The sequence below is a fragment of the Pleurodeles waltl genome, chromosome 3_1 (genome assembly GCF_031143425.1).
Source record: "Pleurodeles waltl isolate 20211129_DDA chromosome 3_1, aPleWal1.hap1.20221129, whole genome shotgun sequence".
Lineage (NCBI taxonomy): Eukaryota > Metazoa > Chordata > Amphibia > Caudata > Salamandridae > Pleurodeles > Pleurodeles waltl.
Window position 1 is genome coordinate 530,445,769 of NC_090440.1, and position 25,062 is coordinate 530,470,830.

The 25,062-nt window shown below is 43.9% G+C and overlaps 1 protein-coding gene across 2 annotated transcripts in view; it reads right to left on the reverse strand.

Moving 5' to 3' along the window:
* The window catches only part of LOC138284261 (uncharacterized protein HI_0077-like), a 171,617-nt gene that overhangs the window by 83,616 nt on the left and 62,939 nt on the right, over positions 1–25,062 (reverse strand). For both annotated transcript variants that reach the window (XM_069222833.1, XM_069222832.1), the window contains exons 6-8: positions 14,288–14,437; positions 6,928–7,095; positions 4,994–5,063 (exon numbers count right to left, since the gene is read on the reverse strand). In XM_069222833.1, the coding sequence (XP_069078934.1) occupies positions 4,994–5,063; positions 6,928–7,095; positions 14,288–14,437 (388 nt within the window). The remainder of the gene's footprint in view (positions 1–4,993; positions 5,064–6,927; positions 7,096–14,287; positions 14,438–25,062) is intronic.

The following is a 25,062-nucleotide window of genomic DNA, read 5'->3' on the forward strand; positions in this document are numbered from 1 at the left end:
CCATGCAATGTATATATACATATGTACAAATATATACAAGGGTATAGTAACTGCAACGCCCACAGGTGTCGGGGGAGGACGCATGTAAATCCACTGCATTACATGCCACAAACAGATGCTTACGGGGTACGTAACACAATCTTTTTGATGGCATGTGTGGCTATAGATACACATGCTCTGCATAGACTGTAAAGCAGTCCCTCCATAAAAGCGATGGCTAGCCTGTTCGGGTTGCAGTTGACTGAAAAAGTGTTCGTAGAACAGCCTGGCCTACATTGGCTTGTTGGCATGATAGCACATCCACACAATGTTTTGTGAATGTATGTGGTGTTGACCAGGTATTGAAGAGGGCATGAATGAAGTGGCTTAAAAGAAGGATCCATGAGCCTGGTAAGCACAATGGTGAGGTTCCACAATGGTGCAGGGGGTACCCTGGGTGGAATGACCCTTTTAAGGCATTCCATGAAAGCCTTAATGACTGGGATTTTGAACAAATAAATAAGTTGTATGTTCTGTAGATATGCAGCTATGGCTGCGAGATATAGGCAAATGGAAGTGTAGGCTAGGTAGATCTGTAAATGGAGCAGATAAATAATGTGTTGAACAGTAGCTTTCATGGGGTTAATACCTTTGGGCTGACAGTAGCAAACAAACAGGCATATTTATAATGACCAGTTCATCCATAGGGCGTTGCCCTTGGATAGAGGGTGTGGATACCTCAAGGAGAAGCTTGGGTATTTTGCGTTTTCTGCTGTGGCAAAAGGATCTATGTGAGGAGTTCTCCACTTGACAAAGTGTGGTTGAAGGACTTGTGGGTGCACTTCCCACCCATGGACTTGTTGCTGCATCCTGCTGAGCAGGTCTGCAAAGTTGTTGTCCATCCCTGGGAGATACTCTGTCACCAGGTGAATGTGGTGGTGGAGAGCCCGCCTCCATATTGTATGAGAGAGTTGTGACAATTGGGACAACCGTGTCCCCCCGTTTCAGCTAGTAGTACATGACTATTGTTTGACTTGGCATCCTTGCTGTGGTCTCCCCTAACCTTTTGCCTCTGCTTCCCAGGTTGTCAATGTGTGCTGGACTCTCTTTTTGCTGTTTTTGATACTCTGGGCACTTGACCACTACTAACCTGTGCTAAAGTACAAGTGCTCCTTTGTAAAATGTATGTGTAAATTGGCTTATCCGTGATTGGCAGATTTGATTTACTAGTAAGTCCCTAGTAAAGTGCACTAGAGGTGGCCAGGGCCTGTAAATCAAATGCTACTAGTGGGCCTGCAGCACTGGTTGTGCCACCCACACACGTAGCCCTATAAACATGGCTTAGACCTGCCACTGCAGTGTCTGTGTGTGCGGTTTTAAACTGCCAATTCGACTTGGCAGGTGTACCCACTTGCCAGGCCTAAACCTTCCCTTTTCATACATGTAATGCACCCCTAAGGTAGGCCCTAGGCAGCCCTATGGGCTGGGTGCAGTGTATGTTAAATGTGGGACATGTACTGGTGTGTGTTACATGTCCTAACTGTGAAATACTGCTAAATTCAGTCTTAAACTATGAGAGAGATAGGCCTTGCAACAGTATAACATGGGGGATGCCTTTAAATAACCTTAAAGTGCAGATTCCCTTTGAGAACAGATAGAAATGTGGAGTCTACGGTCTGTGAACTCACCATTTAAAAATACATCTTTTAATGAAGTTGTTTTTTAGATTGTTGGTTTGAAAATGCCACTTTTAGAAAGTAGGCATTTTCTTTCTTAAACCATTCTGTAACTCTGCCTGTCAAAGCATTGCCTGCCAGGGTCAGATTGACAGTTGGGCTGTTTGTGAATCTCCTCTAGACAGTGAAAGGGAGCTGGGGTGTAGCCTGCATATCCTGATGAGCCATCTGTGATAGGAGGGGAAGGAGGAGTGGTCACTCACACCTGAAAGGTCTGTGCCTGTCTTTACACAATGCAGTCTTGTGTGTGTCTGGGGCCTGGCCTGGGCTAGGCAGGATCATGTGAACAACAGAGACTTTCCTTTGAAGTAGGCCTACTTCAAAGGCAGAAAGGGGTATAAGTATTGGACCTAAAACCCCTGAAAATTAGATCACTTCTGGATTTAAGAGGAACCTCTGTCAAGGAGAAGAGCTGAGGAGAAGTGCTGCCCCTGCATGTGACTGTGCTTTGTTGGGCTATCCTGCAGTTGCTGCTTCTGCCTGTGAAAGGGGACGAAGACTGGACGTTGTTGTACATTCCTGCTTGTGAAGAATCTTCAAGGACTTGAACTGAACTTGCCTCCTGTTTTGAAGTCCCAGGGCCATCAAAGACTTCCACTGCTAACATCTGGACTCTCTGCTGAGACTCCTGCCCTACTAATTGGTGTCCTATCCGGACCCTGGGCACTTGACAGCTGAAGTTGGCAGACAAGAGCTGAAAATCCACACACAGAACGCCAGGCGGGGAAATTTACAACGTACCATCTGCAACGCGGCTGATAAACGACGCGCCGGCCTCGAGGCCCTTTTTTGATTTAGATACGTATTACCTATTTATCTAAACTGGTGTGGTGTCCATTTTGTAGTGTTTTCACTGTGTATGTTGGTACAAATACTTTACACATTGCTTTTGAAGGTAAGCCTGCCTGCTCATGCCAAGCTACCAAGAGGGTGAGGGGGGGTTAGCTGAGGGTGATTCTCCTTTACCGTGACTAGAGTGTGGGTCCTTGCTTGGACAGGGGGTAACCTGACTGCCAACCAAAGACCCCATTTCTAAAAACTATCATGTTGTCCGTGCGGACTAAGACAACCTTGCGAAATAGGTAATGAAGAAATGTTTCAGGGCTACAGAAACTGCCTGAAGCTCGATGTAATTGATGTGTAACTGGGATCCCAGAGGCCCTGTACAGTGAGGTATTGAAAGTGAGTGCCCCAGCCTGTCAGTGATGCATCTGTGGTCAGTATGACCTGCAGCATAGGGTCCAGAAAAGGCCACCCTTTCAACAGGTTGGTGGTGTTCCACCATTGCAGAGAACAGAGAGTATGGCGGTCTAACAACATTAGAACTTCCAGGTGACCCTGCGATTGAGACCACGGACGAGACAGACATGGCTGCAGGGGATGCCTGAGTAGTCTGGCATGGGGAACGATGGTGACGCAAGACACCATCATCCCCAACAGCTGCATAATGGTCCAAATTGTGTAAGTATGATTCTCCTGAAATTGAAGAAGAGTCTGAAAACTCTGGACATGAGCCGGGTTGGGGTATGCTAAACCTAACTCTGCATTCAGGATGGCCCCTAGATAAGGCTGTAACTGAAAAGGTTTAAGATGGGACTTGGAGAAGTTCAGAGTGAAACCCAGAGTGTGAGGGAGGTCCACTGTCAACTGGGTGTGATGTTGGTACTGTTGTAAGGTACTGGCTTTGATGAGCCAGTTGTCTAGATAAGGGAGCACGTGGATGTTCTGCCTTCTGAGGTGTGCTGCAACCACTGCTAAACACTTTGTGAGGACTCTGGGAGAGGTAGTGAACCCGAAAGGCAGGACCTTGAACTGGTAATGTTTGTCTGCAATAACGAACCTTAGGTATTTTGGGTGTGCAGGGTGAGTGGGAATATGAAAGTAGGCATCCTTTACATCTAGGGCTGTCATAAAGTTGCCTTGCTGTAGAAGTGGAATAACGTTCTGAAGGGTAGCCATGTGAAAGTGTTCTGACAGGATGCATTTGTTTAATGGTCTGAGGTCGAGAATGGACCTGAGAGAACCATCCTTTTTGGAAATCCTGTCCCTTGGTGTTGTAGGGGAACCAGCTCTATGGCCCCTTTGAGAAGAAGGGCGTGAACCCCTTGTTTGAGAAGTTTTAGTTATTACTGAGATAGCCTGTGATCGCGAGAGGAAATATTGGGAGGAGTAGTGGTGAGCTCCAGAGAATCATGTTGGATGATGGAGAAGACCCATTGGTCCGTGGTAAAATTGTCACAATGTGAACAAAAATGTTGTTGTTTTCCCTCTACAGGTGTTGAATGAGAAGGGGGAAGATGGAGGTTGGCACTGCTTTGCAGTGGAGGAAGAGCCATGTGAGGTGGAGCTCTTTGCTCGTCCCTTATTGGGAGTACCTCTATAGGAGCCTCTGTAGAAGCCCCTAAAACAGGTGGTTTGAGGAGTGAGATGTAGATAGTTCAGACGAGGTGGGTTTCAAAGAACCTCTAAACCCAAAGTGCCTCAAAGGGACTGAAGGACACCAAAAGCTTTTGCTGTGTCCGTGTCATTTTTGAGCTCCTCAAGGGTAGTGTTCACCTGAGGACAAAAAGATGCTCTTTGTCAAAGGGCATATTAAGGAGGCCTTGCTGGACCACTGGTTTGAAACAAGAGCAACGCATCCAAGCATGCCTTTAGAGAAGGGCGCTGTTGTTGATGCCACATCGGCATCAAGGGCACAGAGAATAGAATTATTAGAGATTGTCTGTCCCTCAGCAAATATTTGCTGTCCTCTTTTCCGGTGCTCATCTGGTAAGAACTGGAGGAGCTCCTCCATTTCATCCCAGTAAGTCGAGTCGTATCTGGCCAACAATGCTTGTGAGTTGGCGATGCACCAATGATTGGCTGCCTGTGCAGCTACCCGTTTGTCCGAAGCACCAATTTTCTTACTCTCCTTCTCAGGAGGAGGAGAGTCTCCAGTAGCCTGGCTGTTAGCTCATTTTCTAGCTGTGGTAGCTACAATTGAGTCGGGGGGCCTGAGACCTAATATATATATAGGGTCAGAGGAAGCAGATTTGTATTTTTTGTCAACTCTAGGCATAATAATCATAGAGCGGACCCAACACTAGATGGCAGGAGTATGCAGAGCATGTGTATGTACAGCCACACATGCTGTCAAACATATTTTTTGTGTGTGAAATTGTACTTGCAAATTATTTTTACACAAAAACTCCAATAGAAAGTAAGAGAAACTGGCAAAGCACATATATGAAAACAATCCTGACACTGTCTGAGCAGTAAAATGATTATAAAAGTCTTACCATTATGCACAGGAAGTGTTCCAAAATCACTGCCAAGTTCTATTAGCCGCTTTTGAAGCATCTTGTAATGCTAAAAGAGATTATAGAAGTGAACTTTTAGGACTTCATAGTTCATAAAATAGATTGTGCTTGGATTAAGAAAAAGTTGATTTTTCATTATGTGGCAATGACCACATATTAGCTAATCAAGATGCAACATTTATTATCATTCCATGAACTATAATGCATCAATACTAAGGATGTTAAAATATTAAACTGTTAGCTGCTATGTAGATGCCTAATATTACTATACTGCTGTAAATATTTAAACCAGATTGCTAAAATAATGTATATTGTGACACCCTGAAAACTCATCAACAATAACAGCGAATATGTTACATATATTGTGAGTTAATGAAGATTCAGGTCATTCTAAAGCAGTTTTGATGATCTCCATAGATAAACAAAGATACTTTTGTCAGTAAGGACTAGGGGTGTGTGCAATTAAGCCTGTGTAAGTGCAAAATTACTCCTGTGTGACATTCATTACAACCAGGTACACGGGACAATTGCTATGCCAACGTCACTAGTGCCATTTTTTTTCATTGGGGGAAAATAAGGAAACAAGCAAACATGACAGTAAATAAAAGAAAATACGTGACTCAGCGTTCAGAATTCTGAGCTGCCCTGAATTTCTGGAGCTAATTTGGAGCTTCGAGTCCAGCTTGATGAGATCAGGTATATTTCCTTGAACATCCCCCTTTAAAATGGAAGGTTAATGGCTTTCCTTCGTTTAGCAGGGACAGGGTATGGGTGACCTACATTTCATCTGTTTGTGTTTTGGTAAGCCTATGCAAGCAACCAGATGGCCATTCTCTGATCCACGCAGGGTGGAAAGCTTTGTCTGGGTTCTGGGTCAGGGCTCAAGCAGGGTCAGGCTTCATCCATGGCACCACCATCATGCTTCAACAGAGTGGAAACCTCTGACAGAGACCCAGGTCAGAGCACTAGAGGGCCCAGGGACATGCACCCCGGGGACTGGGATCCATCCGCCTAGCTGCTATGTCACTAAGTACCCCAGACCTGTTCTGCAAACCCTGTGAGGGCTCCCTGGTTTCCCAAGTTAGAAGACTCTGAGTGGTAACTGGTCAGAGCTCCAGTGGCCATAGGGGTTGCAAGTGACTCCCTTCACCGACCAGCAATTTTTGCAAAGCACCCAGAAAGGGGTTCTACTAGCCTGGAAAGATTCCCTTGCTTCATTACAAAAAGATAACTAACACCAGTCTTGACTATAGTGATGATATGAGGTTCTAGCAAAAGTGCAGAACCTTCAGATAGAATACCACTCCATCAGGACTGTTAGTCCACTGAAACCCTGTTTTATTGATTACAACAACAGCAGTCTGAGATTAGAGTCTAGAGTCTCAAGCACTACAAAGCTAGCAACTTTGAACAAGACCCAGCACAGTTAAAAAGGAAGATGGCATGCTACTAGTAAGCTGAATAAAAATTTGATTGAGGAACATCTCATCCTCACATATGTAAATTGTGCACTCAACGTTTTAATCTAAAAATGCCATAACATTAACTGTGAAAAATGCGCTTAGAATATGGCATAAGAAGGGCTCATAGGATAGGAATCATAAAATGTATTAGCAATCTCTAGTATACCAAGCAGATCTTAAATAACTACTCGGGTACACCAAAAAATCAAAGTAAATTCCATGTTACACAGATGAAGCCCTCCTCCTAAAAGAAGTAAAGCACTGCTACTTAGTCAGAAACCTGGCCTTCTGTCCCTGTCCCACACAGATCTCAGTGGTGCTGTCAGTAGGGAAACAAACTTGGCCAAGCGACTAGAGGGTGCATGGAAGGGGAACTGTAGCCTCCAAACACCTAATTTCCACCTTTGTTCTAACCCAGTGCACCCCCGCAAAAACAGTAAAATTACTGACCTTTGCTTCATCACCTGCAACTTTGACGAAGTCACTGAAGAACTCTCGAGGTAGCTGGACTCCGTTTGGTTGCTGTGCTGCTGCAAAGCGAACAATTATGTCCCAGGAGAGGTCTATGGCCCACTGTTCAATGTTGGCAAGGGAGTGCAAGAGTGCTATCCGGCTGGCCTTGGAGGGTCAAAAAATTGAAAATGCCAGATTCATTATGGATCAGTAAAAGAAGTACAACTGAAGTAATAATATCTATAGCTGAGATGAAGTCTTCCTTAAAATGGAAAACCTTTCAGGAAATATAGACTACAGGGTTCTCAAATAATTCTGTTTCATTAGCACTACTGCCCAAGCATTTAGAATCTATTTTGTCCACAATATACACTAGATGAAAAGCACGCTCCCCATATTTGAACCATTCCATACTCCCCAGGGTGTACCAATACCTTTTTTGGATAATTGTGCCACATAAAACAAGCATTTGCAATGCAAAATGTCTCACATTTACTTGAGTTGGAGCGCTTGGCATTGTAAATGCATAACTGGATTTTTTTACCACATAATCAACCGTGCTGCAAATTTTGGTCCTTCCTGCCAGAGAATTCCAGTGGCCGGCATATAACTAAAGGGCAAGTAGGCTTACTGGAATATCTTTTAATACAAGACACTTAAAACACAACTACTCCCTGATGCAAAACAAAAGTTCCAGCCACAAGAGAGCTTAAAAATACACTGAATGATGGGATGGGTTATTATTTTGGGGTCCCACTAACCTAATGATCTAGACAGAAAGAGGACATTCAGGTGAACATTTTAAAGGTGGTCCCATTATCCTATCACCACCACAGGCTGAGTTATGAGGGGAAATGATTTGTAAAAAGAAAAAAAAGAAAAAAAGCCCTGCAAAGCATTATGGGGCAGGTTTCCAAGAGCTGCGCTTATTGTCGTGTATTGACTGTAATGCTCAGAATAGCACCCAGAGGGAACCACAATAAAAATAGCATTTCCAAGAAACATAGTCATGTAACCATATATTTAGTTCCTAGAGGACATAATGTATTATATATTTTAAGAGCTAGCAGGCATACTACTATGATGTTACAAACAAGGTCCTTAGAGAACAGGCTACTTACCTTTGGTAATGCTTTTTCTGGTGGATACAGTATCTACCTGTGGATTCTTCACCTTATAAATACTCCGAATGTGCCAGCATTCGAGGGAAATCTTTTCTTTCTAGCTCTCCACGTCGACGAGGATGTCACAATCAAAAGAATCTGCACGTGACTCTGTCTGACGTGATCGGAGCCATAAGAAGTCCTCGCTGGAATGCTGACGTTAGTTTCACCCACTTTTTTTTTTACCATGTCTTCGAGGCGAACAGGTGAACACCAACATCACAAGTACAACATGTGCAAACTCAACACATTAATTTATATATTTACTTCTATATATAAATACACACTCTGAACATACGACTTCACAAACATATATACAATATATTCAAATCTTTCTTGGCATAACCAGACGGACAATGGGGAGGCCGGTGGGACCTTGAGGAACTCACAGTTAGATACTGTATCCACCAGAAAATGCGTTACCGAAGGTATGTAACTTGTTCTTCTGATGGGTACATCCATCTGTGGATTCCTCACCTTTTGAATAGAATCCCAAAGCAGTCCCGCACTCAGAGGTGGGTGGGTGTCTGGCCAAGAAATCCTGCAGCATTGAACGGGCAAAATGACAGTCCCTCCTCACTTCTGAGTCCAAGTAGTAATGCTTCGCAAAAGTGTGGAGGGAAGCCCAAGTTGCTGCTTTGCAAATATCTACAACAGGTACACCTCTAGCAAAAGCAGAAGCAGTATACTTAGCTCTTGTCGAATGAGCTCTAATACCCTCGGGAGGATCCTTCTTTGCCAGTGGACAACATTTTAATGCAAAGAATGACCCAACTTGATAGTGTTCTTTTGTGGATGCCTTTGCTCCTCATTTGCCCATGTAACCAACAAAAAGCTGATCATCCGTCCTGAAGTCTCTAGTCCTGTCCACATAGAAGCTCAGTGCTCCCTTTGGATCCAGGCTGTGCAGCCTTTCCTCATTAGAGGGATGGGAAGGAGGGTAAAAGGACGGAAGGGTGATAGACTGCCCAAAATTGAAAGAAATCACCACCTTTGGTAAGAAAGGCGCCATGATTCTCAAAACAACCTTATTAGCATGGAAAGTCTAAAAGGGGTTTTACATTTAGAGCTTTCAGCTCACTAACACGCCAGCTGATGTGATGGCTTTAAGAAAAAACAGTTTTAAACGCAAGGAACTTCAATGGGCAACTATGTAAAGGCTCAAACAGGGTACCCATCAGGTACGATAAAACTAAATTTAAATCCCACTGAGGCATAATAAACAGAGTGGGAGGAAACCCATTAGTCAAACCCTCAAGAGACATTTGAACTATAGGGGATTTAAATAAAGAGGGTTGATCAAGTAAACAAATAAATGCTGACAGTGCAGACAGATAGCCATTCACTGTCGCATTGCACAATGTGGTGACCTTTCCTCAGGTAGGCGTTGAATGACTCGACGTTGGACAACATTATCAGACATCTGCATCAGTACAGGGGTGCTGGCATCTCTGATGATGGTGGTGCTGTGAGCAAATAGGGCATAGGAGCCTGTTTATACAGATCCAGGCAACCTAGATTGAAGGCTAATGGACCTGTGGGCCCGCAGGCGCACAGGAGGGGCCATCGCCCTGTTAAAAATGCTGAACATAGATTTAAAAAGGCAGAAGGAGTCGCCCCACGAGTCAGGAAGGCCAGATATTTTTGCTGAAGCGGGACCTGACCTGAGCTTCGCTCCCCCATCGCCTGTGGAGTAACAGGAGAGAACTGCGTCGCAGGACTTGAAGGCGACAACAAGATTTCAACCAAAGACGGAGCCGGTCAGCCCTCTGATAGCTTCGGTTGTGGAGGCGAAAGGGTGGGGCTCTCTTCCCAGGTCGAATGGTGCTGAGACTTGGAAGCCGGTGACAAGGACCTCGGGCTAGAATCTCTGGGTAGCGACACCAAGAGTTGTGGCGACACCTTTTATTATGCGATTTCGAAGATCTATGGAAAGACAACTCCTCTCAATGTCTTCGGGTTCATACTCTGGCAAGGAGAGCATCCCCCAACGTTGTGATAGGAACTCAGGCACCAGAGGCAATTTTCACATGGGTCAGTGACTGACATATGACCTCCACCCTCCATAAAATGCTTAAAGCTAGAATGAATCGGCGGAGACATTGTAGCATGAATAAAACTCAACAAAAAAGCTCCCTCGATACACTGTAATACCTAGAGAGGTAGAAGAACTGTTAGCGTTGAAGATGCGGAAAATAGGAAACTGACGTCAGCTTGCTGCCGAGGCCTTCTTATGTCTCGTATGACGTCAAACGGAGTCGTGTGCGAAGCCGTTCCATTGTAACGTCCTTGTTGACGTGGACAGCTAGAAAGAAAAGAGGCAGTCTCTATTTTTCTATTCCCATTCCCCTTTCCCCATAGCGGATGCAGGGTTCAGATAATCAGTTAAAAAGTCTGAGCACGAATCTGTTGGAGGGAGTTGGGTAAAAGGCATCTGCTCCTGTGGAAGTTTGATTTAAAGGGTAATCTTCTGGCATGAACCACACTCCTCCACATCGTGCTCAGAACTCAAGCACCACAGGCAGTCATTGTGCGGGTCCGTCACCGACATGTGCCCCCCGCACTCCCGACAAGGCTTGAATCCAGATTTCCGAGGAGGAGACATTATAACCTACAATTAAACACCTTCGACAACAGTAACTCCCAAGAACTAGGAAAAAAACGTTACGCTTCAAATGCACTAAAAAAAGGGAACTGATGTCAGCAAGCCGACGAGGAACTCTTATTGCCACAATGACATCAGTCAGAGTCGCATGGGAGTCTGGCAATTGTGACGTCCTCGTCAATGTGAGGAGCTGGGAAGAAATTTTTCGTTGAATGCTGGCGCATTGGGAGAATTCATAAGGTGAGGAATCCACAGGTAGTTGTATCCATCAAAAATACAGCATTTACCAATGACATCAAGGGATTGTTGAAAGGCAAGCTCACTAATAAATGAAAGTGATCGGCTTGAGATGGTGTGTGTTTAAAGCCCACAGAATAGATTACAACATGTTGAAAAGCAGCGTCACTCTTGGGACCACACAGAATTTCAGGCTCTTGGAACTGAGCTGAGTGCTGAAACATGAGTGCTGACTTAGCTAGACCAGTCACCTGCCTTCGTCACCACTGACCATTGTCTCCTCAAACAACCTTTTATAGGCCATCTTTTGGGATCTGGCCCAGACCTTTTTGAGTATTTCCTGTCATCTCAGACTATGCCAGTAGCTTTGCCTTCTTTTGAATCAGCTCCTAATTCTATAAAATGCAGAGTACAGCAGGGATCTGTGAATTCATACCCTTTCCTTCCACATTATATTCATCCCCTGACCCTCTAGCTCTATTACAAGGTTGTTAACCTTTTCATACATACCAATGACATCCAGATCATTTATTGTCTGAAAAACGTGGTGTTAGCTCTACTGGTATTGTTTGAATTTTGATAGTATTCTAGCAGCGGATTTCCATACCCTCTCTCAAAATGAATTCCACAAAATCAGAAACTCTCCTGTTACAAAATGATTTGACTAAATGTAGTCACGTATTTTGCCAATGTCCGTTCCATATCACTGTGTTGAGGAAACTTGGAAATCTTGTTAACTCAGACCTGTCTTTAGCAACACAAAACTCACCTGTATAAATGCATTATTTTATCTACCTAAAACAATAAAGAAACATTTTGCCTTTTTCTCCTTTTCCGATCAGGTCTCGACTGTAAATGCTGGTGGATCTTTGAGGATTGGTTGTGGTAACGAAATTTATTGGGACCTACGCAACTATTCTGTGCGACTCTTACTACTAATACTAAAACTTGGCTATTTTGTTTAAAAATGCATGAACAGACTCCTTATTAATTTGGTATCTTCACTGGTCGTCTTGCAAAATCAAGTTCAGTTTAAAGTACTTTGTTTGTTTCACCTGATCCTTTATAACTCAGGTCCTGCCTTCTTAAAGTTAAAATATCTTCAAAGTAATTCCTAGAATCATCTTCTAAACCTATCCTCTAAATTCTGCCTTAAAGGTTAAGGGGATAGACAGCCTAATGTTTCACAAAAAGATCAAACGTACCTTCTTTCCACAATGGGTTCTCTATTTTCTGATCATGACACACTTCAGCCTTTTTGTATCTCGAACACTGTGACACCTTTTTCTTGAATATGCACCTTAGAAAATGTTATACTATAACACAGCGAAAGAATGCCAGAGGCATACATGCTACAGTAATGGGTATTCTAGTATTTATGTATTTGACTCAATTATAATTGATGGGGTTTAGGAAGTCTCTCCAAATCAGAAAGAGATTTTCAGATCCGATGTTGTGATGTATAGGCAGAATTAAAACCAGCACGTGTTGCGTTTATTCATTTGGGTGTTTTGTGGAGCACCAGCTTTTTGCAATGGAGCCACATTATAGCAACAAGAATGCCCATGCTGCCTCAGTGGCAGATACATTGCTTTTGTGGGGAAAGTATGTTTGTGTTCTAAACCTGCTAGCCCTTCAGCGAAATTTATTGAGAATATCAGACAAAAATTTTCTTTTAAATAGTGTTTGATCCCTAGCATGAGAGAAAAGGTTATCAAGGGAAATCTCCTTTAAGAGAGATATTTTCAATGTTCTTTTCAAAGGCACACAAGGTAGTATGGGCTCTTACATGGTTGCCACAAAGTCGGGGAGGCCTTCTACCATGATGGGTGTGCTTATTCCATTTGAACTCTACCTGGAAGGTTTTCCTTGTTACAGGGCTGTTGCGAGGGCCTCATTCTATTAGCAGGTCATCCCCTTTGCTCCCATAGTCATTATGTATGGTGCATAGCGGCTTTAACCCATTTCTGCTGGGATTCAGTCGGATGCTCTAATGCCAGGTGTAATATGGTTAGTTAGGGTAGGCCTGCTGAATATGACATTGTTGGGGGTGCTTTTTGACTGTACTGACGTTATTGGTGTTACAGTGTCTAGGCTTGAAGGTACATGACCCGTTGTAAGCTCACCCAGTCGTTTGTCTGGAAGAGTTGGTGATTGTTCTGAGCCTCATGTGGTGAATGAGAGGTCTGAAATAAACTGAAGTTCAAGGGTCTTTATAGGGCTGTAACACAGACGCACCCATACCAACTAAACAGTGCCCATTCTTTCACTGAGATCCTAACACTGCGTCCACTTCTCGAGGTCTCATCTTATGTATAGCATCCAGGTCTGGAATGAACATCTGGAGTATTGTGTCAAATGCATTCTCTGATACCACATCTGGACTCCAGTGTTCAGTTCCAAAGGCCACAACTTTAAACACTGAGCTAACGTTTGCAGGGGAGGCATAGAATATTGTGTCTTGTTCTGTAGACTACTAGTTGAGAACAGTGCCCAATTCTTGAGACCTCTTCTGGAGAAAAATATACTGTTCTGGTAGACTCATATGGAGTACTGCGTCCAGGAAGAAATATCCAGAGGCCTGTGTCCAGTTCTGACAGCCTTCTCGGGACTAGTGTGTGCAGGGCGAATAACGTCAAACCAGTTAAGGTAGCCAGTTCTAAGTGCATCTTATGCAATATTGCATGCATTTCTGGAAGACGCATTGGGGTAGTGTGTTTAGTTGAAAAGACTTCAAAGGACTATTCTTTCTAGTTTTAGGCCATACAGGAAGTACTTTGCCCAGTACTCAAAGTGGTAAGTGAAATGCTGTGCTCTCTTCCTGGGCCATTTCTGGAGTAATTGTGTACACTTCTGAATGTCATATCTTTAGAACAAAGAAAATGAGTTGGAGCAAGACAATAAATAAATAAAAATGGTGCCTGTGAAACCGCAAGTCTGTTGATGAAATGCTCAAGAATAGAATGTGTACACACTACGGGGAAATAAGAGGGTGACAATGACCGAGCTATTCAAACGACTAAATTAAATTAGTCAAGCATACATGGTTGCCTTTTTCAGTGGAATAACATTTCTGCAACTAGAAGTATGAGTCTGAGACATTTTATCACAGAATATGATGGCAATAAGCGATAGGGACAAAATCTGCGCATTAAGTTATAGTGGCCTGGTTCATGAGGACAGCATGAGGTCTTTGTGTCAGAAATAAATTGGAGAATAGGAAAGCAGAGTCGACATGGTGATTTTTGTCATCAATCAGTCTTTTTTTAAGACATCCACCTCTCAGCCAGTTTGCTCTGCAGAGTGTGTTTTGCAAATGATTTTACTCGCCCACTCATTGACCACCACTCACTAAGGTGCCTCCTTTCCCCCTCTTGATTTTCCCGGGCTCCACGATTCTCAGGTTGGTTTTCCTGCTGGGTTGAGGTGGAGGTTCCGTCTGCCCAATCTCTGTGATCTGCTCTGTATTCCACAACTCCTGAATCTGATGGGTGAGTTTGGCCTGCAAGGGGAAAACAATCATCTTCAAAAGGAAAACACATTCACTTAGCCAACCAGAAGAAAGTACAGCGCGTAATACACTATAGGAACTTTGTGTCAAACGTTAATCTAGTGTTGACTAATTGCACACTTGCCATATATAGGTTACAGCCTGATCAAATTAGTACTTTGTTATGTCAATTTGTGACATTTAACTAAATAAAAATAGGCATTTGCATTTAAGAGCCCTCGTTCAGGTCTGAGTGTTAGAAAATGTTTTTGAACAGTATCGACTCTGGAATTTCAGTGCAGGTATTGAGGAATAACTGTCAGTACTTTTACCAAATGTCTTCCACATTTATGACCATGTTGTTGCTGCCCTCCCCTTGCTGGTGGTATTTTCAGTGATGTGGTGCACAAGTTCTGTAGTATAATCACAATATTACTGTATTGTTTGAGTTTGTCAGATGTAGGAAAAGTATTTGATACTTTGATGGCCTCCGCAGTAAGGGAATATACTATCATACTTTGTGGGAATGGGTTAACTTTACAAAGAGGTAAGAATCTTATTTTATCTCTTTTTACCATAAATGCAAGACATTTATCGTGATAGTCTCCTGTAGATGATTATCCCAACAACCCACTGTGTGGATCCCAAATCCACCATAAACGATAGTGTATCTTATTATGTAATAGTTAAAACAATTTTGCTCCCATTTATTTTAGGTCTTAAAGCAGCAATCTAAGTGAGGGTAAAATAGTAAATCTTCACATTTTGGAACGTTAATGTTCTGAGGAGCAAAGTATGCCACTGGAACTCGGGGCTAATAGTATCCCTCCCTCCACATTCTGTCAGTGTATCATGAATGATGGAGTGAATTTTTGTACTAGGAGGATAAGCTGTTCCTCGTGCATGCATAGGGATCTTACCCCACCTCCCGTGCTTAGCTGGTGCATTGCTATTAATATTGTGTCCCTTTTGAAATTGTGTCTTTCATTAAGGACTGCAACTTAACCGATCACTGCATAATGGAAATGCTGAAGTTCCAGCAAACCAACAGTCCTAATATCTACAAGGTTTTCAATAGTTTTAGAAATAGAAGTCATTGCGATAGTGTTGCATTTAAATTGGAAATGTTGCATAGGTGAAATGCTGCACATCAGCATAAAGCAAACCTAAGAATGCAGCATAGAAGCATAAGGCAAAAACTGAAGTACCTCGTATCAGCATTCATGGGCGTAGGAAGTGTGGGGGACGCGGGGGATGTATCCCCCCCAGATTTTGGAGGGTGGGGGACACGGGGGACGAAGGTGGGGGGGACAAGGGGACACAATAATTTCCCCTCTCACATCTGTCATTCAGAGGGCCATTAGCGCACAAAAGCGCTACTTACGATAGCCCTGTACAGACAAATCCTCCAAGCTGATGGTAACCAAATGAAGGTGAGTCAGGAGGCCCCCTGCGCCCTCTGCCCTTTTGTCCTGTTCTAAGGGTGCTCATAAGAACAAAGGGCACAGGAGGAGAAAAGAGTTTTGGATGATTACTGTCACCTGCTGCCTTGAAGAGGAGCACTGCAGGATGCCTTCAAGAGGAGCTGCAAAACAATGAGGAAGATCTAAAGAGAGAACAGAGTCCCACTCACCGTGATGCCTGCAGGCTAGAAAGGAGACTCTGTGAAACACAATATTTGTATTTGCCTAAGATCACACCAGTTGGTGAAACAGTGAAGTCGAGACTGAGCCCAGATTTTACATTTTTACACAACAATTTAGCTATTAGAAGGGTATATTTTTCTAACATTTATGTTTAATGTTTTGTTTTCTAGGTAATGAAGTGCTTGATTACAGCGTGGCTAACAGGGAGAAGCCATATTTCATTTTGGGCCGTTATGCCTAGCGTTAGTATTTATGTTGTTGTTATCGTTACATACTTCAGTATATTGAAGTATATTATCTTTTCTCTATCTTTTCTTCACTCTACTCTGAAACAATCTACCCTATGCCACTGCACCCTACACCACTTTTCTCCACTCTGTGCCACACTACGCCACTGCAATCTATGCTGTACCACTCCACTCTACACCACTGCAATCTATGCTATTCTACTCTAACCATTGTACACTACACCCCTGCACTCTGCCAGTGCACTATTCACCACTTTACTCAAAACCAATGCACTCTATCCCACTGCCAATCTACTCTGCACCACAGCACTCTATTCCACTGTTTTCAATGCCACTGTACTCTGCACCACAGCACTCTATGCAACTGCACTCTATGTCACTCTACAATACACCACTGTACTCTGCGACCCTCTAATCTGCAACATTGCACTTTCTGCCACTGAACTCCACGCCACTCTACTCTGCACCACTGCACTCAATGCCACTGTGCTCTGTCCCACTGCACTCTTTTCTGCACCACTGCACTGTAATCTACTCTACACCACTCCACTGTAGGGCACTTCACTCTACTTTGAAATCATCTCCTCTATGCCACTGCAATCTACGCAACTCTACTCTATGCTATGCCAGTCGAATCTATCTTGCACCACGCCAATGTACCCTGCACCACTCCAATCTGCTCTGCACCACTCTATGCTACTGCACTCTACATCACTATGCTCCACTCTGCAACAATCTACTCTTCACCACTATACTGTACTCTGCAGCAATCTACTCTATGCCACGGCACTCTATGCAACTCTAATCTACTCTGCACCTCTGTACTCCAAGCCACTCTTCTCTACTCTGCATCACTGCAGTCTACACCAATGCATTCTATGCCACTCTACTCTACACCACTGCCCTTTATGACACTCTACTCTGCAACACTGCACTCTGCCACTGAACTATACTCCTCTCTACTCTGCACCACAGCACTCTACTCTGCACCGCTCAACTATATGCCACTCTACTGCACTCTACACCAGCGTACTATATGCCACTACACTCTATGCCACTCTACTCTGCATCACTGCACTCCACCACTGCACTCTACACTAGTCTACTCTACCTTGCACCACTCCACTCTACCATGCACCGCATCACTCTATGACACAGTACTCTGAACCACTGCAATCTATTCTGTGCTCCCCTCTACTCTTCACCACTCTACGCTACTGCACTGTACGCTAAACCAGTGCAGTATTCGCCAATGCACTCTACACCACTTTACTCAAAACCAATGCACTCTATACCACTACACTCTACACCAATCTAGTTTGCACCACTGTACTCTATGCCACTTCACTCTAGACCACCCAACTCCACTCTATGACACTTCACTATGACATTACACTCCATGATATTAGACTCTGACACTCTATTCCATTAAACTCGAACACTTTCTCCACTCTGTAACTCCCTACACAACTCCCTATACGCCACTCCATTCCACTTTACTCCACTGTATGCCACTCCACACCACTCTATGCAACTTCAATCTACGATACTCTGCTCAATGCCACTGCACAACCCTCTACGCCACTCCAATATACAACAATGTACTGTGCTCAACAACACTCTACCCAACTTTCTCTATGCTAGTTCACGTTACTTTACTTCACTCTACTCCAGTTCACTCTTCTTTATGCCTTTCCACTCTACGACACTCTGCCACTCCACTCTATGACACTCTATTACACTGTGACACTACTCCACTCTAATACTACTTTATGGCATTGGCGCTTGATTAGAGATTCAGATCTCCATTGATTGCCTTCTCACTCATATGAGACGTGAGGCCGATTTATCTTCGCCGTTATGGTTACAAGCACTCTGTAACCCTTTTAACTCAAGCTTAACGAAGGCTTAGGATGATCCTGATACTTGTCTAGGGGATCAAAATATTGTCGGCCAAAGTACCTTGACTTGAATTTGTGATATTGTACATAAGTTGGCATTAGCATAGGTACTATGAGCTAATGACTTCTTGATTCACAATTTGAGTCATTCATGTAAAAGTCGGTGTATAAAAGCTTGTAAATCATTGTTGTGGATGCTAACCTTGTAGGAAAGTAGCCTCTTTCTAGCTTGGTTACCCCCACATTTGGCCTGTTTGCCAGTGTGTTTGCGTGTGTCTACTGGGATCCTGCTAATCAGGACCCCAGTAGTTATGCTATGTCCCTTAAATTATGTTTTTTGCATACTGGTAACCCAGTATTTCACCCAAAATTGGCATATTGGTGCCCCCTTATAAGTCCTTAGTATATGGTACTTAGGTACCCAGGGCATTGGGGTTCCAGGAGATCCATATGGGCTGCAGCATTTCTTTTGCCACCCATAGGGAGCCCATGCAAAGGCTTCTGCAGGACTGCTATTGCAGCCTGCGTGAAAAGGTGCATGCATCCTTTCACTGCCAGTTGCACTGCACCAGGTCACTTATAAGTCACCCCTATAGCAGGCCCTCCAGCCCTGAGGGCAGGGTGCAGAGTAACTGTGTGTGAGGGCACCCCTGCACTAGCAGAGGTGCCCCCACGACCTCCAGGACCATTTTCCCAGACTTCCTGAGTGCGGGATGCCATTTTACACATGTACTTGAAATAGGTCACTACCTATTCCCAGCTACATAATGGTAACTCGGAACATAGGTATGTTTAGTATCAAACATGTTGGAATCATAACCCAAGGCTTTTGCAAGCATTGGTTGTATGATTTTATGCACTCTGGGGGCTCCTTAGAGGACCCCCAGTATTGCCATTCCAGCCTTCTGAGGTTTTCCAGGCAGGCCCAGCTGCTGCCACCTCTCGGACAGGGTTCTGCCCTCCTGTTGCTTGAGAAGCTCAAGCCCATGAAGGCAGAACAAAGGATTTCCTTTGGGAGAGGGGTGTTACACCCTCTCCCTTTAGAAATAGGAGTTACAGGCTTGGGAGGGGTAGCTTCCTTCCCCAGGCCACTGGAAATGCTTTGAAGGGCACATTTGGTGCCCTCCTTGCATAATCCAGTCTACACCGGTTCAGCTACCCCCTGTCCCTGCTCTGGCACGAAACTGGACAAAGGAAAGGGGAGTGACCACTCCCCTGTGCATCACCACCCCAGGTGTGGTGCTCAGAACTCCTCCAGAGGGTCCCTGTGTTTTGCCATCATGGATTCCAAGTTGGCAGCAAACTCTGGGAGCATCTGAGTGGGCAGTGCCAGCAGGTGGTGTCTGAGCCGTCCCCTGATAGGTGCTTACCTGTTTAGCAGACCAATCCCCCTTTCATGGCTATTTAGGGTCTCTCCTTTGGGAGGTTCTTCAGATTCGGATTGCAAGACTCCAGCAGGAGTCCTCTGCATCCTTTACTTCACCTTCTCACTGAAGAAACTGCATCTGGACCCTCCAGGAACTCCACAAACTGCAACAACGAAGCAAAGACGACTTCTGCAACATTGTATCTTCAGCTCTTGCCAGCATATGCAACTGTTTCCCGGTCGTGCATCCTCAGAGGACAGCCTGTCTTCAGCCTGCACCAGAAGAATGAACGAATCTCCCTTGGAGTGAAGGAGTCACTCCCCTGCTTCAGCAGGCACCTCTCTTCAACGACGACCATCTGCTTGGGTCCCCTCTCCTGTTGAGTTGCATGGATCCTACATCACGGGTGGTGGACTGAAGTGGTCCCGATGGTCCTGACGTCCTACTGTCCAACTTTGGTGGAGGTAAGAGCTTGCCTTCCCACGCAAGACAGTAACCCTGTTCACCACGTGTTTTTCAGTTGCCAAGGCTTGTTGGCATCCTTCTATGAAATTCTTTGTGCACAATGTAACTCTGGCCCCCAGCACTCCTTCCGGCAATGCACAGCTTCCTGAGCGGTTCTCTGGCGATGTGGGATCCTTTGTTTTTGTGCTGCGTGGGCCTCCTTTTGCAACTCCTTTGTCCCTGTGCTGGAGGACTCCTGTGTGCACTGCCTTTTCTTCTGTGGGCTCTCTGAGTTGCTGAGAGCCCCATCTGACTCCTCCTCCTGGGTAGAGTCCACCAGGTCCCTCCTGGTCCCAGGCAGTGCCATTTTCCGCTAACCGTGAGCTTTGCTTGTGCCAATGTTTGTTGGCAGAATCCAGCGACGCAACCAGACTGCAATCATCCATCCGGTGTGGGATATCATCTGCACCAACCAGGAACCCGCATCCATCTTCTTGGGTGCAGTACTGACTGTTGTTCTTCACCAGTGGTTCTTCTTTTGCACCTTGATTCGGGTTAGCAGGGGCTCCTGTCCTCCCTGGACTCTTCTGTGCTTCTTGGACCTAGTCCCATTCTTCCACAGGTCTTTAGGTCCAGGAATCCACCCTTTGTGTCTTGAAGTATCTTCTGGTTCTTGCATTATCTTCTTTCTCATGTTCGTGTGTGTTCTAGGAAAGTTACTGTCATTTACTCCTGCTTTCCTGGGCTCTGAGGTGGGTTCTATTACTTACCTTTGGTGTTTTCTAATACTCCCAGCACCCCTCTACACACCACACTTGTCTAGGTGGAAAACCGACATTCGTATTCTACTTTCTTAGTATATGGTTTGTGTTTACCCTAGGCCCATTTCTAACCATTGTGATTTTCACTAATTGCACTTTTCTAACTTTTTATTGCTATTGCTGCATACTAGTGTATATAATTGGTGTATTACTTACCTCCTAAGGGAGTATAGTCTCTATGGTATTTTTGGCATTTGTGTCACTAAAATAAAGTACCTTTATTTTTTTAACACTGAGTATTTTCTTTCATGTGTGTGAGTGCTGTGTGACTACAGTGGTATTGCATGAGCTTTGCACGTCTCCTAGATAAGCCTTGGCTACAGCTACCCCTAGAGAGCCTGACTTCTAGACACTGCCTACATTTCACTAATAAGGGATAACTGGACCTGGTATAAGGTGTAAGTACCATAGGTACCCAATACAAACCAGGCCAGCCTCCTCTAAACCACTGTACTATACAGGTTACTTTTTACATTTTTCTTGTAATTGGTGACATTGGGTCATCCAGATAACTTGTGTAATGCCCGAATACCAGTCTTTCTCGATTTCCCCTGTTGATGTTTTCCCACTACATTTGATCTTTTATATTGTGATTGAATAAATGTATGAAACAATCCATTTGCATACTACTTTAATATCATTGTTTATGGGAGTGGTGTTGCATTTTATTCAAGGGACCCCTGTTCCTTTAAAGTTAGTTTACTGCTCCATTTTAGGACACTCTACTTACTCTATGACACTACACCACACCAGTCGATGACACATCATTCTCCTTTATGCCATTAACTTTGAGCCATGCTGAATAGTAGTCTCACTAGTGTACAGCATGGCTAAAACACATTGGCAAAGGCAATAGAACTTGCATAGGCGAGACCTATTGGCTTTGCCAATGCTTGTTTGTAAGGTATGAACTTCAAGGTGACTTGCAATATCCTTATGTACGCAGGGGGTATTTTACCCCATATAATACATGGTCACACCACCAACTTTCCCAAAAACCACTTAATACCTTAGTGCATAGCTTCTGACATTCAAAGCTATGAAAGTAGAGCAGAAGAAAGAAAAGCAACATTCCATGTTTTGCTTTAAACAGCTGCATTAATTATGCTCTGTGACCTGGTCTGCCTTTTACCTTGGCTGCTAGCTCTGGCAGAAGGCATTGTAATGTCAGAACTCGACTGTAATAACCCTATCATAGTCATTTTCCGATGTCTTTTCTTTATAATCAGTGAATGTCTTTTCTTTACACGCAGTGACTTGGTGCATCACAAACAGCCGTTTCTAGAGAAATTAGTGACTGCAGTTTATACAGAGATTAGAGAATCCATGTTTATATAGCCTGTAACTGCAAGAGCTTCTAAAGTTGAAATGCTTCTAGTTATGACTGATGTGGAGCTGAGCTGCCCAAGATCACACACAGGAGTAGAAGTGTTATTAGAACTATGGTTTCCGAGCACAGTTTACAACTCTTGTACGTAATCGCTTTTGATATCTCCAGTGCGGTTCCAATTGGCATGAGGCGAAGAGCATGGTGGGTGTGGGGCGCAAAGGGTATGTTCTTCCTTTTTACCCTCCTACCTTTATTTGCTTGGTGCATGAAGATGCAAGGTTAATCAACATGTTATTTTCACATTTTAGCTAATTACTTTGTGAATGTAAATAACAATTAAAGATACTTTCAGACTGTGAAAACATGCCTTCCTTTCTCCCTATTTCTCTTCCAATATATATGATTGTGTATATTTATCGGAGCCTGCAGTTCGTAAACAACGAGCGATTTGTATAGGGTTGATTGAAAGTCCCCAAGGCTGTCCCTGTCCCCACCAGAAATGTATTGTCTCCTACGCCCCTGTCAGCATTCCGAAAACGTGAGACTAGTGCACAAGAACATCCTGCAGGTGAGGGAGTACCACACATCTGCACCCTGCAACGTAAGGGAGGGGCACCCACCAGCATCCTGCAAAGGTGGAAATCTGACAGACCTGCGTACTGCAAACCTTGGCCACGCATCAACCTAGTGCAACAAAAGGCAATATTGCGCTTCAGCAAATACACCTGTGAGATTGTTACATAGCAGCTCACGGCAAACGAGGGAATGTCACGTTAGCATGCTGCAAACATGAAACTCACTTAAGCAGAATAAACACTTGGCAGTCCTGCCTCAGTGGGAGCCAACAGTATGTAGAATAATTCCCACCACTCTACAGCCCTATTATTTCCTTTTCACTTCTATTTAAATATTATTTGCACAGGTTGGAATGCCGAGGACTGTTCATAAATATTACTGTCTGAATTGTGTTATTATAAATATATGGAAGGCCTGGGACCCGTAAGAACGCCTTTTCAAATTTAGTAGGTTTGACCCTGGTGCGTTAACACACGCGCGCGCTCTGTCAGTGGTAGCTGAGCGGGAATCGAGCTGTGAATCGGGGAAGGCGGGGCTTTTGTTCCACCGGGCATTTCTCTGCTCGGCTCGAGCTCTTGGAGGCCGATTTCAAAAGTCGGGCCGCCCATGGTGCTTCGGTCACTTTTTCCCAGCTCCCCCTGCAGCAGGCTCTGGGAGTGTTCAAGAGAGAGGGAAGTAGGGGAAGGGAGAGAGAAAGCGGTTGGAGAAGAGAAGGATGGAGGAGAGAGTATGAATGGACGGAAAGTGAGAGACTGCACAAGGACACGAAGGGAGAAGGTTTGTTTGAGAAGTTTAACCAGAGCTGCTTTTGGTTCCCCATTCGGGCTCTGCTGTAAATTTATATAGACCTTTACACGCAAAAGAAAAACACTTTCTGAACCACATCGCCACACACCTCTTTCCAAGAGAAAGGATCGCCTGATGGCACTTCATCTGCATAAACCTTCTCGGGGTAGAAAGTGTCACATACTGACACTCCACAGACCTACTAAGACTGGTCTGTGATGGAAACTTCAGAAGTGTTTGGAAAGTCACGTTCGACCTAGCGAATGCAATACCACACTAATAGTCAATTGTGAGCTGTATAGACACCACATAGCATTAACAAAACCTCTATGAATCAAAGCTATATAAGCTCCATTTACTGGGAAAGGTACCGTGCAAACATTAGTTAAATCGATGGTTGGATATTCCGGATGTTTGCAATCTTTACCCTTTGTACTATTATAGTCTGGCTTGCAGACCTAGTGTAGTAGTTTCTGAACCCCAAAATATTTTAAACTGTACTTAGCCCATTAGAGATTCCAATTTCTTGTACCATTTAGCAAATCTATTGTCCTGTGAGTTAATTGTACATTCTTAAATGTTTAAAAATCAAATAAAACATTATTAGAAGAATCTGACTGGGCCATCAACAAATCAAATATCATCCGCGTGGAACTTGATTTTAACCAAAAACTTCACAAAAATATTTTTTTAACAGTATTGCTCAGCACTTGCATGTGCTTCAATAACAAAAAAGAAAAAAGGCAAAGAGAACACCCCTGAGGTCCCGGCTTTAAGGAGACATTCATTGAAATCATCTCCCAAGATATTATATTTGTTGAAGATTCAGACAATAAGGGCAGGAAAAATATGGAATAACTTTTATAACATAATTTCTAGATAGAACCTATTAACACCTCCATATTCTTTCTCTGCATCAACAAAAATAACAGCACAAGAAAAGAGTAACTGAGGCTAATTAATAAAGCAAACAAGGGGCCATATGTATGGACACATTTTCCCATTGACACAGAATGGGCAAAACTGCTTGATAGATCTGGCTCAAAATCTCTTACATCAACATCCCCATATCTGCCATTACTAAACTCTGCTTGCCTGCAATGATTACACAGGGCATAATATCTTCCAGTAAGGAGTACATCTTAGCTAAATGCTTAATTTGAACTATCAATAAAGAAACCAGGTAACTTTCATAGTATATTAGCACAGTCCCTTCGGAGTTGGGCGATCAATGTTATCAACGCTGTCCATACAGCTCTAGGCAATCAGACAAACCTTTTTTGCCTCAATAAAAACTTTCCAGGCTTAAGGATACAGGATTGTGACAGATGTTTGGGAAAATGTGCAGGATACACATCCACCCGGCAAATGAAGGTGCATCTGTTTCTTTCAAACATATTGATATGGAACAGACCATATAGCAGCACCCTGCTTTAAAGAGAACATTCTTTACTTGAAGCAACAGTATCTCAAACTCGGAGCGAAGTACACAGGACAGTGACAAGCCCCAGCCACGCT